Source organism: Anser anser (assembly GCF_964211835.1).
Source record: "Anser anser genome assembly, chromosome: 16".
NCBI classification, from domain to species: Eukaryota; Metazoa; Chordata; class Aves; order Anseriformes; family Anatidae; genus Anser; species Anser anser.
Window position 1 is genome coordinate 15797359 of NC_139737.1, and position 15970 is coordinate 15813328.

General features: G+C 40.8%; 1 protein-coding gene across 7 annotated transcripts in view; it reads right to left on the reverse strand.

Moving 5' to 3' along the window:
- The window catches only part of NCOA6 (nuclear receptor coactivator 6), a 47120-nt gene that overhangs the window by 21836 nt on the left and 9314 nt on the right, over window positions 1-15970 (reverse strand). For all 7 annotated transcript variants that reach the window (XR_014572990.1, XR_014572991.1, XM_083801321.1 and 4 more), the window contains 7 exons: window positions 10411-10563; window positions 10043-10317; window positions 7530-7685; window positions 6834-6956; window positions 5363-5491; window positions 3531-4346; window positions 574-720 (listed from right to left, as the gene is read on the reverse strand). Coding sequence is in view for 5 of the 7 variants with exons in the window: in XM_083801321.1 (XP_083657447.1) it covers window positions 574-720; window positions 3531-4346; window positions 5363-5491; window positions 6834-6956; window positions 7530-7685; window positions 10043-10307 (1636 nt within the window). In the remaining 2 variants the exon portion in view is untranslated. The remainder of the gene's footprint in view (window positions 1-573; window positions 721-3530; window positions 4347-5362; window positions 5492-6833; window positions 6957-7529; window positions 7686-10042; window positions 10318-10410; window positions 10564-15970) is intronic.

Sequence of the window (15970 nt, forward strand, 5' to 3'; positions counted from 1 at the left end):
ACACACACAATAGTGATGACATGACGTTATCAGGGTATCCATAATCCAGATGAAAGGCTAATAACAGAATTGTTAAATGGAGGCATTTGTGAACTAAAGATTTCATTTTTACAGGACTGTCTGTAAGCAGACTTCCAAAGCTTTTGAATGAACTAATAATCTTTTCAAATCACAAGAGCTTTTTATTTATTTATTATATTTTTATTTCTGTTTCTAAGATAACATCTTTTTTTTTCTGGACAAGAAGTTCCTTTTATGTTGTATCTTATTACCCTTAGTCTTCAATTGTCAACACTACTTCTATTTAATTTCTAAATGGATACTTCTGGATCCTAGTATAGCAGTCCTAAGCAATAATACTTGGGTTGTTTGCAAACCACAAGCAGCCTCCCGTTTTAATTTTCCTCATTTAACAATACGCACAGCACACCGCTGCAGCACTTTCAGCCCCAGGTAGCTAAAACTCTCTATTACTGGCAAGAATTTAATGTTTTAGTAATTGTGTTACACAAGTATAAGCATAGTTTTCTACAAAAAAAGAAAAAAATGAGGAAAAACTAGTTCCAAACAGACCTGCGTGCTGCACAGTTTGGCTAGTTTGTAGCTGCGGAGCTCCGCTGTTCACCGGTGTTCCTGGTGCTGTGGAAGGCACCTGACCTTGCATGAAGCTCTGGTTAGCCTGGCCTGAAGGGAACCCAGGAGGGAGGCGCTTGGGCATTCCTTAATACAAGATTTTTTTTATTAGTAAGTATGAAAAGAAGGAAGAAAGAAGAAAGAAAGGAAAAAAAATCTATAACTGGATTACAATAGGAAAAATACCTTTGAATCTGTACTGTCACATTACTGGTTTAGGCAGAAAGCAGTTTTTTGCCAATATACGAAACGCACTGAAGGCATGCTTACAGTTCTCATCTGTGCAATAGTTCTGCCTAACAAGCCACTATTACTCAGTTCAAAATGTAATTCTGCTTCTGGTTTAAGTACAAAATTAACCCCATGGAAAAGGGAAAACTTTGACTTTTTAGAAATTAGAAATTCAAGTAACATAGTTCACTGTTTTCTTCTCTATTGCATCTCATCTCTGATCAGGCCCTTAACTGAATCCATGTACACAAACACAAATATCTTGTATTTTTATTCCATTTTTTTATTTTCTCAACAGGAACTCTCACCATAACACACAAGTACACGCTTTTTAGCGCTCCTTTGCACTACTGGTGTGTGTACGCACACTCAGAATAACTCTTCCACCCAAAATGGGTTGAGAAATCTCCAGAGTAATGAGAGAGCATGGGGCTCTCCAGAGTCCAGAAAGGCTGCAGCAAGTCCCAGCTTTAGACAAGTAACCCTGCTATTCCAATAGCCAGACAGAGACCTAACAGGTCTGTATCTGGCACAATGTCCACACCTTGACACATCAAAACACCACTGCTGCTCTACGACAGAGAGCAAAACCGTCACTGTGCCTACCAACATGAGCAGCAGCATAAACAGAACCCACTTTAACACAACTTTAACAGAACCCGCTTCTTTTAACTCACCATCACACAGATAGTGCCACGGACCTAGAAGGAACCTTGTCCTCCTGCATTTTTCTTATCCACAGACAGAATTTAACCTTGGTTCTGTGGTTACAGCCTCCTTACACACTTTACTGTATTGCTTATGTAAAGTGCGCTGGTCTTAGTTCTACAATTAATACTTTAAGATAATCAAGTTTACAGGTCAAACGCAAGGTACATCTGCAAATAGGGAATAAATAGTTCTTCAAGCATCACCTCACAGAACTACAGTTTTAGTTCTGCTAACCTTTTAGGAAAGTTCTGCGTACAGAAATGCTTGAATTGAGAAAAAAAAATGTTAATTTGGCCTATTCTCAATCTAATAAAAATTCTGATTTGCAAAATTAACTATGTGAAATGAAAGTGTTTGAAGGCAAGATAGCTAAAAAAATTGAAAGATCCCTAAACACAGCCTAAGCATGGACATTAGTATGGACAGAAGCCAGGCAAAAATCCTCCACAAGTGGAAGATACCATAGCTTTACTGAAATCAACAGAATCCTGTCTTTTTAAATCAGATGAGGATTACTGATTTTAGCAATAAGGTCTAGAGTGAGTCCCAAAGAACATATTCTGATAGTTTATTTGGGGTATTATTTTTTAATAAAGCAAAAGCAGGATTTTGTCTATAGTAGGTTTACGTAGAAAGTAAAGAGAACCCAGATTATATGCTATCTAGAGGTCAGGGTTACCCTACCTAGAGGATAGTGATTCCTGACTGGGGATATGTAGTTAGTGAGACAAAACTGTAAAGAAATGTGACATTTCAAACAGTAACAGTTTGAAGACGGAGACAAGAGAAGATATAGGAAGTACAGGGTGCTGGCAGACCCTAAGAACAGTTTGGAAGAGGGAAACCCTGAAACTAAGACAATTCACGTAAAACAAACTCATCCAAATTCAAATGAGATCCATGATGCAGACAGTGAAGACACAGGACACTTGCCTAAATCAGTGGACCAAAAAATAGGTATTTCTTACAGATTTCAGATATGCAATGTGAAAATAAAGGAAACTAAAATACATACAGTACTGTGTGTATTGGTGGACAAAGAATATGGCTTATGTTTTACATGTATGGAAAGAAAAAATTTTAAAGACTTAAGCAAGAGCTTGTGTACAAGTATCTGAGAGCAGCCATTCAAGAGAAAGATGAATAAATGAATATTTTGAGAGAGAGAGAGAAAGTGCTAGAAGAAGTCAGGCACAGTACTAGAAAAGGCTCACAAGGGAAAAAGAAAAACAAGGACACAAGAGATCTTTGGATTGACAAATGAAATTCTTTCACTGTTACAGAAGCCTTCTAAGAGCAATAAGGCAAAGATGTGAGTGCAGAGGTCCAAGGAGAAAACTAAAGACCACACAACCAAAGAGGAAGTGAAAACAGGCTTTGACCTCCTCATTTTAGTGCAGGGAGTAAATTACCATAGCAGTAATAGCTCTTTCCTCTTTTGTATGGGAAGAAACTGATGACAAATAAAGACAAGATGTACACACAACTTAGAAGGGAAAATGCAAAATAAAGCCTCACTTCTGTAGCAGAAAATGTAAGTGGTGACAGAGGAAGCTGAAGAGAAAAAGAAAAGGTTCATTTGTTTTTGTCACACTTTCTCTTTCTCAAAAGGAACAAAAAAGCAACATTAAAACAACCAACCCAAAACATCTCTGAATATCCTGAACTTACTGTAAGGCAGTGAAAGAACTGTCAAGAGGATGACTGGGAGTCATAACTAGCAACTGCATACAGCAATTTCTTTCTGCAGTGGCCAAGAGTTTACTTCTAGATTATTACAGAGAGCTAGGTAGTAGAACTGAAGTAACACTGACGCTAATTCACCCACACCCACCTTATCCATAGACAATCTATGTCTTTATTTTGTCTCTTCAAGGATCTTTTCAGAAGGAACAGTAACCTAGCCATTTTATGTTTTTCCTTGTAAAATAAAAGACTGTCTCAGTACTTCTTACCTCCTAAGCCAGGGTGCAAACCTTGTGGACCTTGGTTTTGCTGCTGCATCACCATGAAGTTGGGGGGTACGTTCCCCTGTTGCACCATAGGATTACGACTGGGAGAACTGACAGGCTGCTGAAATCCCTGGGAAAGTGTGCTACTCTGGGGAGGCCTTGGTCCCATCTGCTGCTGCGTCTGGTTAACTGTTGGAGATGATGCAGGAGATCCCTGCTGGAAGGAGGAGGGTGAGGAAGCAGGAGATTTGTTGGTCAGGTGGGGTTGCTGTAGTGGTGTAGGAACCCGTGAGGGCCCTCCCTGAAGGCTTTTCATTTGAGGAGCAGTAAACTGGCCAGGATTGCTCATTTGGGGAAAGTTTGAGTGAGCCTGGGAAGCTTGCTGGCTTCCAAAAGGATATGGAGGTGGAGGATGAGTAGGAGTTTGTACTGTGGCTAGAGATGGTCTTGCTTGAAGTTGCTGCTGCATTTGTCCAGACAATGGGGCCTTTTTCCAACCCTGGTTTACTGTCAATGTACCCAGTGCTCCCTGGGTTGGAGGAGGCTGAAGTGCTCCTGAAGGAAGCTGGTTCCAGCCAGAGGGAACTGGAACCTGTGCTGGTGAAGTAAATGAAGGTCGAATACCCTGCTGTGGCTGCTGATGGGGCTGCGGAGGACGTGTCTGCAACTGTGTTTGTTGCTGCAATTGCTGAAAGTTGGCTGCGTTCATTTGCCTGTTTACAGGAACTGACTGCATTGGATGGAGTTGCGGAGCTAAAGATCCAGATGGATGATTTTGCTGCTGGATATTTAGCCCAGATAAAAGTGGGTCCATTGCATCTATTAAAATAGCAAAGAAAAGTAAGAAAGTAAATGACCTACTGTAGGCAAAAAAACACCACAAAACAAGAAAGGATAGATTGTTTGCTTGCATATGCTCACTCTGCTGAAGTTAAGGTCTAACAAAATGCTCCAGTGTTCCAATTTCTCCAATAGACAGAGCAGGCAATGCTCGGAAAGTTTTCAAAGTGTCTGGGAATCCTGAGAAGGTCTCATGAATTTATAACCTCTCAAATAAAACACGGTAACTCCACTGCACTTGTTCCTACAAACATAAGCCTTCTACATACTTATTGGTAGAATAATACAAATTATTAGCAGCATTATTTCTACCAACTAAAAAATGTGGCATAACAATGAATTAAGACAGTATCATAAGCTAGCATTCACAGAATGTTTAAAACATTTACCACAAAACAATGTAAAAATAAATACTGCAAAGTTCTATAGAAGTTGGCAAGTATTACCACCCTTTTACTGAGGGAGAAGTAATAACCTCCTCTTTTTCTATAGTCCCAAAATGCAATTAGCTTCTACTACCAAAATTATGAAGAAAAAACAAAACAAAACTGAACATACAACCCCCAGCGCCTACACCCCACAAAATCCCCACACTTTAAGCTTCCAGTTTATCTACTCCTGGAAAAGCATTTTTTCCTCAGTCTAATGCAACTGCTTCCTACCTGCCTCGCATTCAACCAATCCCTTCCTTAACAAAAAGCTCAGTCATAACAGCTCTAGAGCTCTCCTAGCAAAAGGTACTGCCACTATGCAATGCATCTGAACAAAATAACAAGCAACCTGGTGACTTTTAGATACCCAAATTATCTGACAAGTGTTACCATATTAATAGGGGCAGGGAGGGTTCCCCAGAAAGAGCAACTCTCAGAAAAGGCAAAGGAAATAATGCAGGGCAACTCCATAGTTCATTTACAAGTACATATGCTGAAGAAAAAATAAAAATAAAGAAAGAATATTTTCAGGCAAAGGTCAGTGTTACGACTAACTGTTACCACCTGGCTGTGAGGAAGGTCTAGGTGTTCTTGGCTGCAGCTCAGTACTAGCACCACTTGCCACCATAGAGGAGGGCACATTTCCACTCTGGGACATCATGACAGCTGCGGCATTGCTCATTCTTATTAAACCTTAAAAAAAAAAAAAAAAGCCACAATACATATTATCAAGTACTGCAGTTTTACATACAAAAGAGTTTTAAAATTTTTGCTTTGTTAATAAAACATGTCTTTATAGAGAAGTCAGTCTAGACAAATTGTTCCTCCAAAATAACCTGAGGACACAGATCTCTGCCTCAAAGTTTAGATTCTCTGGAATAAACGAAGTGATCGTCATACTGAAGCTGTTCTTTTAGCACCAAGCCTTTTGAAGGCTATAGAACAAAACACTGCCTACTTGTGAATTGAGACTCCCCAATTGAGACAGTTTCCTGTCTGACTAGCCACTACAGTCACTTGCCACCAAGTGATAATACTGTCAAAGTTACGCATGTACTAGGTTTTTGCAAAATCTGATAGTAGAAAGTAATTGATTCATTGTAAAAGTAAACAGATTCATTGTTTCTTTTACAAAGGCTGCTATCTTGTAAACGGTTTATATTGTTGACCTGCTGGTTAAATTGTTTTATTTGTATTGTTTATCTGTATGCAGGAAATGAAGCTCATGATCATCACAAGGAAGATCAGAGCAACTGCCTTCAACGTAAAACTTCCTTTAAATATTTTATGTTCTTTGCTAAGCACAATGATTTAAACTACCGTTTAATCAGGTAAAATGTTATTTCCATTCATTCCACCAACAGCCACACATGTATCTTAAACTGTCAAAAATGGTCTCAGTATTTTAACTGCATTAAATCCTATTTACTAAGATACTAACTAGTTTATCTTGCCTTTTACTCAGCTATTGAAAGAAAATATCATGTTTTTCTTTCAACTCTTCATGAAATCTGACTTTTGTAATTAAAAATTACTTATCATGCATATAAAAATTTACCATCTGATAAAACTACAGTTGTCCAAGAAAACTCATTCTCTATGATCAGATCTCAAAAGTTTATCTGAAAATAAAGAGAGACTAACAGTAATGAGTGTCCTGTCCTCCCCCAATAAGAGATTTAATCTAAAATAGCTTATTTTTGTGCATTGAATAAAGGCTTATGCTCATTTTCATAAGACAGAAAAGTGTGATAATTTGTGCACGAAGCAAGTTGACTATACTAAAGTGATTTTACAGCCTTTATAGAAAAAAATCAAAAAAGAACCCACATCCAAATCACTCCAACATTTGTGGGGCACAATGCAGCCAACCGTTTACGTAATATCAGACATAGTTTGACAGTACGGAAACAAGAAAATAGGATAATTTAATGGCAATTATAATTCTGTGAATCATAATTGCTGTAACTAGTGAAATTTCACAATAAGCTTATTAAATTTCAAACTGTATAAAACTAAATAAATAAAAATTTACCTTGTCCCCCTTGCATGGGAAATCCTGTTTCCATTCGTACTGAGTTGTTTGCTCCCAGGGGCCCATTGATTCGGACATCTTGGCTTCTATTTTGAGCTAAAGCTAAATTGATAGCACCTTCCCCTGGAAGTAACACACAATTTGGGGGAACTGAATGATATACAGGAAAGCAGAATGCAGACAATTTCAAAAGGACATTTAAAAGATTTAAAGGAAGGAAGGACAAACTTTACCAATAATATGCACTTTAGAAGGACAGTTATGCAGACTACCTTTATTATTAGTGTTTCAATTTTAAGAAAAATCAACGCTGCGACAAACATTAAATGCCCTCAGTTTCATCTTGAACAACACAGATATTTCAGTTGTGAAACCCATGTAAAACTTGTTTTTAAGGGAGTCTCATATGAAACAACCCGAAAAAGAAAAGGGCACATTTTGCTAGTAGCACTCACAAAAACATTTTTCAGGGGGCTTCCCGACACTAAGAGGATTTTCAGCCATTGTTTCTATTATTACACCTATTCTCAGAAGAATAAAAGCCTTGAGCTACCTTTTCATTGAAGTTATTCTCCAAATTGTTGAATTAAAAGTTTTGCAACATTAACCAAGTACACAAAGTCACTTGTTGACTATACATAAATTCTAGTATATTTGCAGATTAATGCCTTTGAAAATAAATTAGGTGTGAAATACCTTCAATCTGAACTGAGAGAATTCCCAGGTCACGAAGTTGTTGGTTATTATTCTGAGCCAGAATCCGCAGCCGCTCTGCAGCTTCACGTGGTATATTAAAGGTAACACGTACACTGTTCCAAGGCTCTATCTTCTGCAGTTTTAACTGGTTGGATTCTTAAAAGAAAAAAGGTCAAAGTCACTGCAAAGTCAGTTTTCAAAAAAGTATAGTGAAATAACTTGTTAAAAAAGCGCATCTGAAAGAAATCTGGAACAACTATTCCAGGCTAGTCTCAGATACTGGAGAGTTCTCCAGAACAGACGTAAAGTGACTCATACTGCCAAACCACTTAAGTACTTTCCAAAAATTAGCAAAATAAGAATTTCCCAAATTATAAACAATAAAATAGGCAACACAAATACTTGACAATATTACTCAAAATTTGAAATATTCTGTGAATAAACCACTTTGGAAAGACAGAATACCTAATAAATCAGATAAAATACATTTGTTAGTATACTACGTAGATAAGTGAATACAAGAATGAAACCACTGATTTCACTCTGCGAGATGCTTGTGAAACTTCTTTGCAGAAGGCAGGTGCTAGAGGCCTAGTCGTATTTCATTAATTTATACCATATTATTTAACTTTTCTGAATAGGTATGTTCAACCCACTGCAAAAACCATATTAAAGTTGTGCAAAATATTTAGCTACAGATTTTTTGTAAACCTGTTCTACATATGAGTGTTTCTATGCTGATCAATTGTTTTAAGAGTAACAGGTGAGAATTAGAAAAAAGGTAGACCAGTGATGTTGAATACATTTATTCTAAGTGATACCTAGCTAAAATATAGCTACAAAATGCCTTTTAGGGTCATTAAAATATATATTGCTAATACAGATTTCTCAGCTTCCAGTTTCAAGCTTTTTGAACAGGAAGCCCTTCTGAAAACAAGAAGCATTTGCTCAAATTTTAGTCAGCTATGTTTTCCACTATGACAGCAGACTTACAAAAAGTGTGCTAAGTTTTTGTTAGAACATGCCATTTAAGAACATGCCATTTAAGACTGTCAGTAACTCATTCCTAACTTCACAGAATCACAGAATGGCCTGGGTTGGAAGGGACCCCAAAGACCATCCAGTACCAACCCCCCTGCCATAGGGACGCCACCCACTAGATCAGGTTGCTCAGAGCCCCGTCCAGCCTGGCCTTCAACACCTCCAGGGATGGGGCATCCACAGCTTCTCTGGGCAACCTGTGCCAGTGCCTCACCACCCTCTGAGTGAAGAATTTGCTCCTTACATCTAATCTAAATCTCCCCTCTTTTAGTTTAAAACCATTCCCCCTCTTGTCCTGTCAATAACTGATTGAGCAAAGAGTCACTCTCCATCTTTTTTATAGGTACCCTTTGACTACTGAAAGGCTGTGATGAAGTCACCCCCGAGCCTTCTCTTCTCCAGGCTGAACAGCCCCAGCTCTCTCAGCCTTTTTCCATAGGAGAGGTGCTCCAGCCCTCTGATTGTCTTTGTGGCCCTCCTCTGGACCTGCTCCAACAGCCCCACATCCTTCTTGTGCTGGGGGCCCCAAACATGGACACAATGCTCCAGGTGGGACCTCATCAGGGCAGAGCAGAGGGGCACAATCACCTCCCTCCACCTGCTGCCCACCCCTCTGTCGATGCAGCCCAGGATGCAGTTGCCCTTCTGCTGGCTCATGTCGAGCTTTTGATCCACCAGAACCCCCAAGTCCCTCCCCGCAGGGCTGCTCTCAGCGAGTTCTTCTCCCAGCCTGTGCTCATGTCTGGGACTGCCCCGACCCAGGTGCAGCACCCTGCGCTTGGACTTGTTGAACCTGATGCGGTTCACGTGGGCCCCCTTCTCCAGCCTGCCCAGGTCCCTTTGGATGGCATCCCTTCCTTCAGTGGACAGATACCTTTTTTCCAAATCTAGCTGTGCTGGTAAAAGATGCTGTCCTAAAAGCCTGTGTCACTTACTAGCTAGAGCTGCCTGTTACAAGACCTCGGTGGGCACACGGGGCCATATGAGAACACTCCATAGCCCCCCTTCTGAAAAAGTCACGTAGGTTAAGTCAGTGCAGCAGCAAAGCAGCTGACTTGAACTAGCACAGTTATTTCAGAGCAAATCTATTCTCAACTGCAATAGTTTAAATTGGATGGTTTTGATATTAGAAAACATGTCCTGTTTGGACAAGTCTGGTTTCACTTTCACACTACAAAGCATTATGTAATGTAAGGAAATGAAAGAGAAAAAAAAAACAAGTAAAACATTGGAACTGAATAGGAATAAATGAACTCACTAATGAAATCAGTTTGAAACAATAAATTAACTTCAAAAACTTGTACTCTGTGCTTAAGAAACATAGCTCCCAAACTCACTAATAACAACCTCCACAAATCTTACTACCAACTAAGTAACTCAAAAACAATATAATCAGCTTCTTTTTAAAAGCACCCTGATTATGTAATTAAGCATTTTAAGGACAATTGAAAAATGATAAAGAAATACATTACCCATGTGTAAAAGGCCAGGCACATTCTCCAGTATGACACTTAGTTTCTGCTCAAAGTCTCTATCCCCTATATCTCCTTTAAAAGCTACAAAGATTGTGGAATCTTCAGGAGCAGCCTCCTGTTTCAGTTCATCTTCCTCCAGTCCTGAATCAAAATCCACCTCTAAGTCTTCCATAGCTGAGGAGTACAAGGAGGCATACGTATCTTCCAAGTTCGGTAGATCATCCAAAACCATTGTGTCCAACAATGGGAGCCAGTCAGACATTAAGAAGATGCTTTGAAGGGGGGAAAAAAACAGTTAGTACAGTGTGTAAAGACACTAACTATGGCATTCAACAGCACGCAAAGAGCACTGACAGAAAACCTACCAGGTGACCCAGCGCGAGGGCCTGTGAGACAAACTGTGGGACTCTGAAAACCGTGGCCATTGCAGTAGCCAAGTTGTTTGTCCACTAGAACAAACAGAAGTGTTTTCCTGACGGAATCCTTCCACACCTGCCTTGAGCAGTATTCCAGCTGACCTAAATGACAGTTGGGTAGATGGGGGGGGGAATAAAAAAAAATTAAAATCGATTACATTCATCTCTACATCGTACAGAGGACAAAAAGCACCCAGAATCAATGCTACAATGCCTGCCTGCCAGGAAATTGTGGAACACACAGTAATACTTACAATTACAGAAAGACAGGTGGGGGAACACCAAATTTATCTTTAGAGACTGCAGATACTTTGTACAACAAAGCAGAAGGAAAGCCACAGAACATTCTTACCAGGAGATATTTAGCATTTGACAACTATTTTATTCATGTCCAAGGAAATCTTAAGCATGCTATGCTTGCTTTATAAAAACTTGTAAAAATGTAGGTGGTTCTCAGATGCTTATGCATATTACTACCTGAAATGTACTCCTCCTGTGCCAGCCCACAACTTCCCCCCCATCTCCCTGTTGAGCATAGATAAGAATGAATTCAGTAAATCACGTCACGCTCCTGATGTTTTTTACTTTATGAAAGATCTAGATTTTGCAATAAATTTTACAGAATCACAGAATGTTAGGGATTGGAAGGGACCTTGAAAGATCATCTAATCCAATCCCCTGCCGGAGCAGGAACACCTCGATCAGGTCACACACAGGAACGCGTCCAGGTGGGTTTTGAAAGTCTCCAGAGAAGGAGACTCCACAACCCCCCTGGGCAGCCTGTTCCAGTGCTCTGTCACCCTCAATGTGAAAAATTTTCATCTCATATTTAAGCAGAACCTCCTATGTTCCAGCTTGCACCCATTGCTCCTTCTCCTATCATTGGATGTCACCGAGAAGAGCCTGGCTCCATCCTCCTGACACTCACCCTTTACATATTTATAAACATTAATGAGGTCACCCCTCAGTCTCCTCTTCTCCAAGCTAAAGAGACCCAGCTCCACCGGCCTTCTTGGCCACAAGGGCACAGTGCTGGCTCACAGTCATCCGGCTGTCCACCAGGACCCCCAGGTCCCTCACCCCTTTACTGCTTTCCAGCAGGGCAGTCCCCAGCTTATACTGGTACCAGGGGTTGTTCTTGCCCAGATGCAGGACTCTACACTTGCCCTCGTTATATTTCATTACGTTTCTCCCTGCCCAACTCTCCAACCTGTCGAGATCCTGCTGGATGGCAGCACAGCCTTCCGGCGTGTCAGCCACTCCTCCCAGTTTAGTGTCATCAGCAAACTTGCTGACGGCGCACTCCTTTCCCTCACCCAAGTAACCAATGAATATACTGAACAACACTGGCCCCAGTACCGACCCCTGATGGACTCCACTAGATACAGGCCTCCAGCTCGACTCCATCCCACTGACCACAACCCTCTGGCTTCTTCCCTTCGGCCAGGTCACAGTCCTCCTCGCCACCTGATCGTCCAGACCACACTTCCTCAGTTTAGCTGCGAGTTTAGTTACATTATGATAGTTATCTACACAGAAGTACAACCTGAGACAGAAGTCATCCCTACAAGCACGGTGAACAACACCAACTTACAGGCAGGACGCACATTTCTCCACTTCACCGCAGACCGTGACAAGGGCTCTAGGATGAACTCCTCCATGCAAGGCAGCTCAGCCTCCTACCTCTGCTCTCACACCCGATGCTTAGTGAGTATTTCTTAAAGAATTAAAACCATCTCCATCACGAGCCAAAGCTGATGTCAAAGCTAAAAAAAGGGACCTGCTCCTGACCACCACTGTCAAAAACAAATCAAATCAACAGGCAAGGCTGTCAAGACCTCATAACTCCAAAGCTGTCAGTGTTAAATACGATGCACCACAAACGTTTAGCTCAGAATGAGATGCCATCAAATAGGATACAGATTGGGGTTTTTGGCAGAGGTTCAAGTTCCCAACACAAATTAAAACCACAAGTCGGAGATTCAAGGTGAATTGCAGAGAGGGGCTGGGAAAAAAATAATAATAATACAAAAGGGTAACTGTGCTAGAAAAGCTTCGATTCAGCCCTACATTATTTGCACACTCTCCTAACATTGCTGAAGGGACAGCACCCCAAATGAAGAAACAAGCACTCGAAAGTCATGATGCACAGCCCCAGGGCAGCTCTCTGCACACACATTTATTGGGCTGCGATTTTACAAAACTCAATTTTTAATTCTCCCTTACAACCCTACACCACACTACGCAGACTAAATGGCATTAACGAATAATAATCTATTTTACATACAGTTACTCTCTTCGCACTGTGCAGCACCAGGCTCCCATTCTTGGACAATACTCAAATCTGGGATTAAAAGGAAATCTAATTTTGTAATCCCAAACTCTTCTGCAGTCGTGCACTGAAGGTAAGTAAAAATATTTCACAGTCACTGATCTGTTTACACTGTGCTTTCATAAATTATTGTTACCACTGAAATTTTAAAAATGGGGAACTGATATAAAAATTAAAAAAAAAAAAAACAACACCGGAGACAAACTGAACGCTGAGACAATTCAATCTTTTATTTTCTCCCAGGACTCCTCTGTGTCTAACTTACAGGTCTGAGCATTCAGCAGCTCCATTAAGTCAAATTCCAGTTTCACATCAGGTGCCCAGAAAATGGGAATGACAATTGATAACCCTCTGTGAAAAGCTGATTTAACTTGACTGTCACACAGAAGCTCCTCAATGGGCTGGGTTGGTTACCCTACCCAGGAGATAGTTCCTTCTCTTTCTGCATCCTTGCTTTATTCATTACACATATACTGACTTCCAGAAGAAATGAACTCGGAGTCCTACACAAATAACAATCTCTTAAGGACAAAGCACAACCATTCCGTGCCCTGAAGGAGCATCCTGTGTAAAATAAGCAGTACCTTTTTGGGAAAAAAAATAAAATAAAATCTAAAAACCTTGTATAAACTATTCAGGAAGAGAGATCTTGGCTCATTACACAAGATTTTAAACACTGGAAAAAGCACAATTACTTGGAGGATGGGTATGTTCCATCTCCAGTGAGAAACATTAATATTTCTGACAATCCCTAACACCATAGAAATATTTTTTTTCCTATAAAAACACAAACTCTTCAAAAGCTTTTTTTTTTTTTTTTTTTTAAGTTTGAATCAAAGCGTCTGAAGCATCAATCTTCTCTGTGAAAGAGCAGAAGACCCCAGACTGCTACAGTGGCAGTTTAAAACACACAAAAACACCGCAGCTTAGACTGAATTCCACCAGTCTCACCTCAACCTGCACAAATCCACCATAATTTGTTGAAATTACGGCACCTCATGAAAAAGACTGAAATACAGTTTGCTAAATGCCGAAGGACCACAGGTCTTGTTTCATTTGATTCAGAAAACCACAGGACTGCAGGGAAAGCTTGAATTAAGAAAAAAATAGGAATAAGCTTTAAATTTTACTTTCTGTGTAAGGGTACTATATCCAGGTTTGCAGCTGAGGCTCCCTTTTTGCACTTCCCACATCATGCCCCTCTCTGCCACATCCACCTCCTTCTCTCCCTCTCAGAGGCACACAGTTTAGTCCATTTCTATATTCAGGTACAATTTATCTTGGCTGTGACAGGAGGAAGTAATGATTTGCAAAATCTTCCTCTTCAGGCAGAACACCACACGTCTTCCATCTCGGAACCACATGAATCCCAGCTGCATCCCTCGTGCTAACAAACTCTGTAATCTCTTGGTTATAAATTTGACTCCCACAAATCACAAGCCATCCCATGACCATAATTAGCATGGATCTTCATTCAGCACTCCTCACATAAACCCCCCCAAAAAAACCATGAAAGCCCTTTAGGCATGGGCACGCACAGGTAAAACACTGGCCCTTCAATAACTCCTGTAACCTACATTAACTTCTAGCAGCCTAGGAGAGCATCTCCAATGAGCAAAAATCAGACTTCAACGGGCGTGCAGAACCTCAACAAATTTCATAAACTCAAGCCTTCACACTTACACGGCAGCACAAACACATCTCTGAATATCGTTGTGTGTTCAAAGAACAAGGATGGCTTCCCTCCCGTCCCCACACCCTGTTTCTTTTTTTTTTTTTTTTTAAGCTTTCCAGTTCCGTATTTCCCCCCTTACACAATTGTTTCTGGAAACTGAGCACAAGCCCAGTGCCACCACGTGGCAACCACTTACCTGCGACCCCAGACTGTGGCAAGCTAAAACAGCGTGAGAAGTGCCTTATACCTGTTCATAATAGGGTTGGCCTTATATAGGATTTGCTGATTACTTAAATAAAAAAAAGCGCTGCTGAATTAAGAGAGGCGAGGATACGTAGCAAGGTAACAGACTAATAGCCAAAACGTCAGCAGTGTGTCAGTTTTCTGGCCAATGCCCACGCACCCGCAGCATGGTGCAGGTGGCAGGGGATGGCACACGGAGACCGGAGCATCCCAAGCAAGGGACACAGCAGGCTCTGGAGCGCCAGCACTGCCAGCTGGAAGTGCTGGTGTCTGGGGAAAAAATAAGCTGGTGTCCTGGTATTCTCACGCCAAGATGAGCTTGACTGATTCAAACTTAGGGTTATGTCCATCTGTTTGTTAAACAGAACTTGAACCCTCGTGTTGCTTTCTTCCCCTCATTGCAAATGCACAAAATGAAGTAAAACCTACACAAGTGAAGTAAAACAAAAAAACCTTGGAGGAGATATTGAACAAAGCCCTTGCTGTGACACAGTCTTTTGATTTACAAGCTATTTATGTATTTCGGACAACTCAGAATAAACACTTTCACAACTGATGTCACAACAGAACATGCACCCTCTCAAACAAATATGCAGGGAGCCCAATTAAATAAAGGTACTAAAATCCTGCCGTATGCTTGAAACAGTACTCCTCAGAGTTACACAAAGGCTTGGAAAGGGTGACAGCAGTGTCTTCACAAACACAGAAGAACCAGAGGGAAGGATGGACAGATGTCATTCCTTAGCAGATGCCAGAAGCCAACACTGAGCAGGGTCCTCACCCCCACAGCGGCTGTTATTTAAAGCTGCTGAAGCTGGAAACAAGAAGAAAAATCAGTCCAGAAACGAAACTACAACCAAGACCTTCAGGGAGTCCAGAACTGAGAAGGAGAAGAAAACGTCTCTGATAGCAGCAAACAGTGACATGACTCCCAAAGGACACAGAACCCGCCTTGCCTCGGCCTTCATTGAAAAAATGTTGTTCAAACAGCCTAATAGGAATAAAAGGAAATCAAAACAACAACAAAAAACCATGCCTTGGATAATCCAAGTGAAAGCTTTCGTTTCCTTTGTTTTAGGTGTCAGGGAGAAAATACATAAAGGTACCAAGTTTTTCAGGATGGGAATGAAGGATGTTTAGCGTTGCCAGAATACTGTCAGGAAGATGGCTTTCCTTTAATACATCACATACACACACGCCCCCCCAGGCATACTTTCAAAACATGCCACCTATAAATCCCAGGAACAGCCTGATCACAA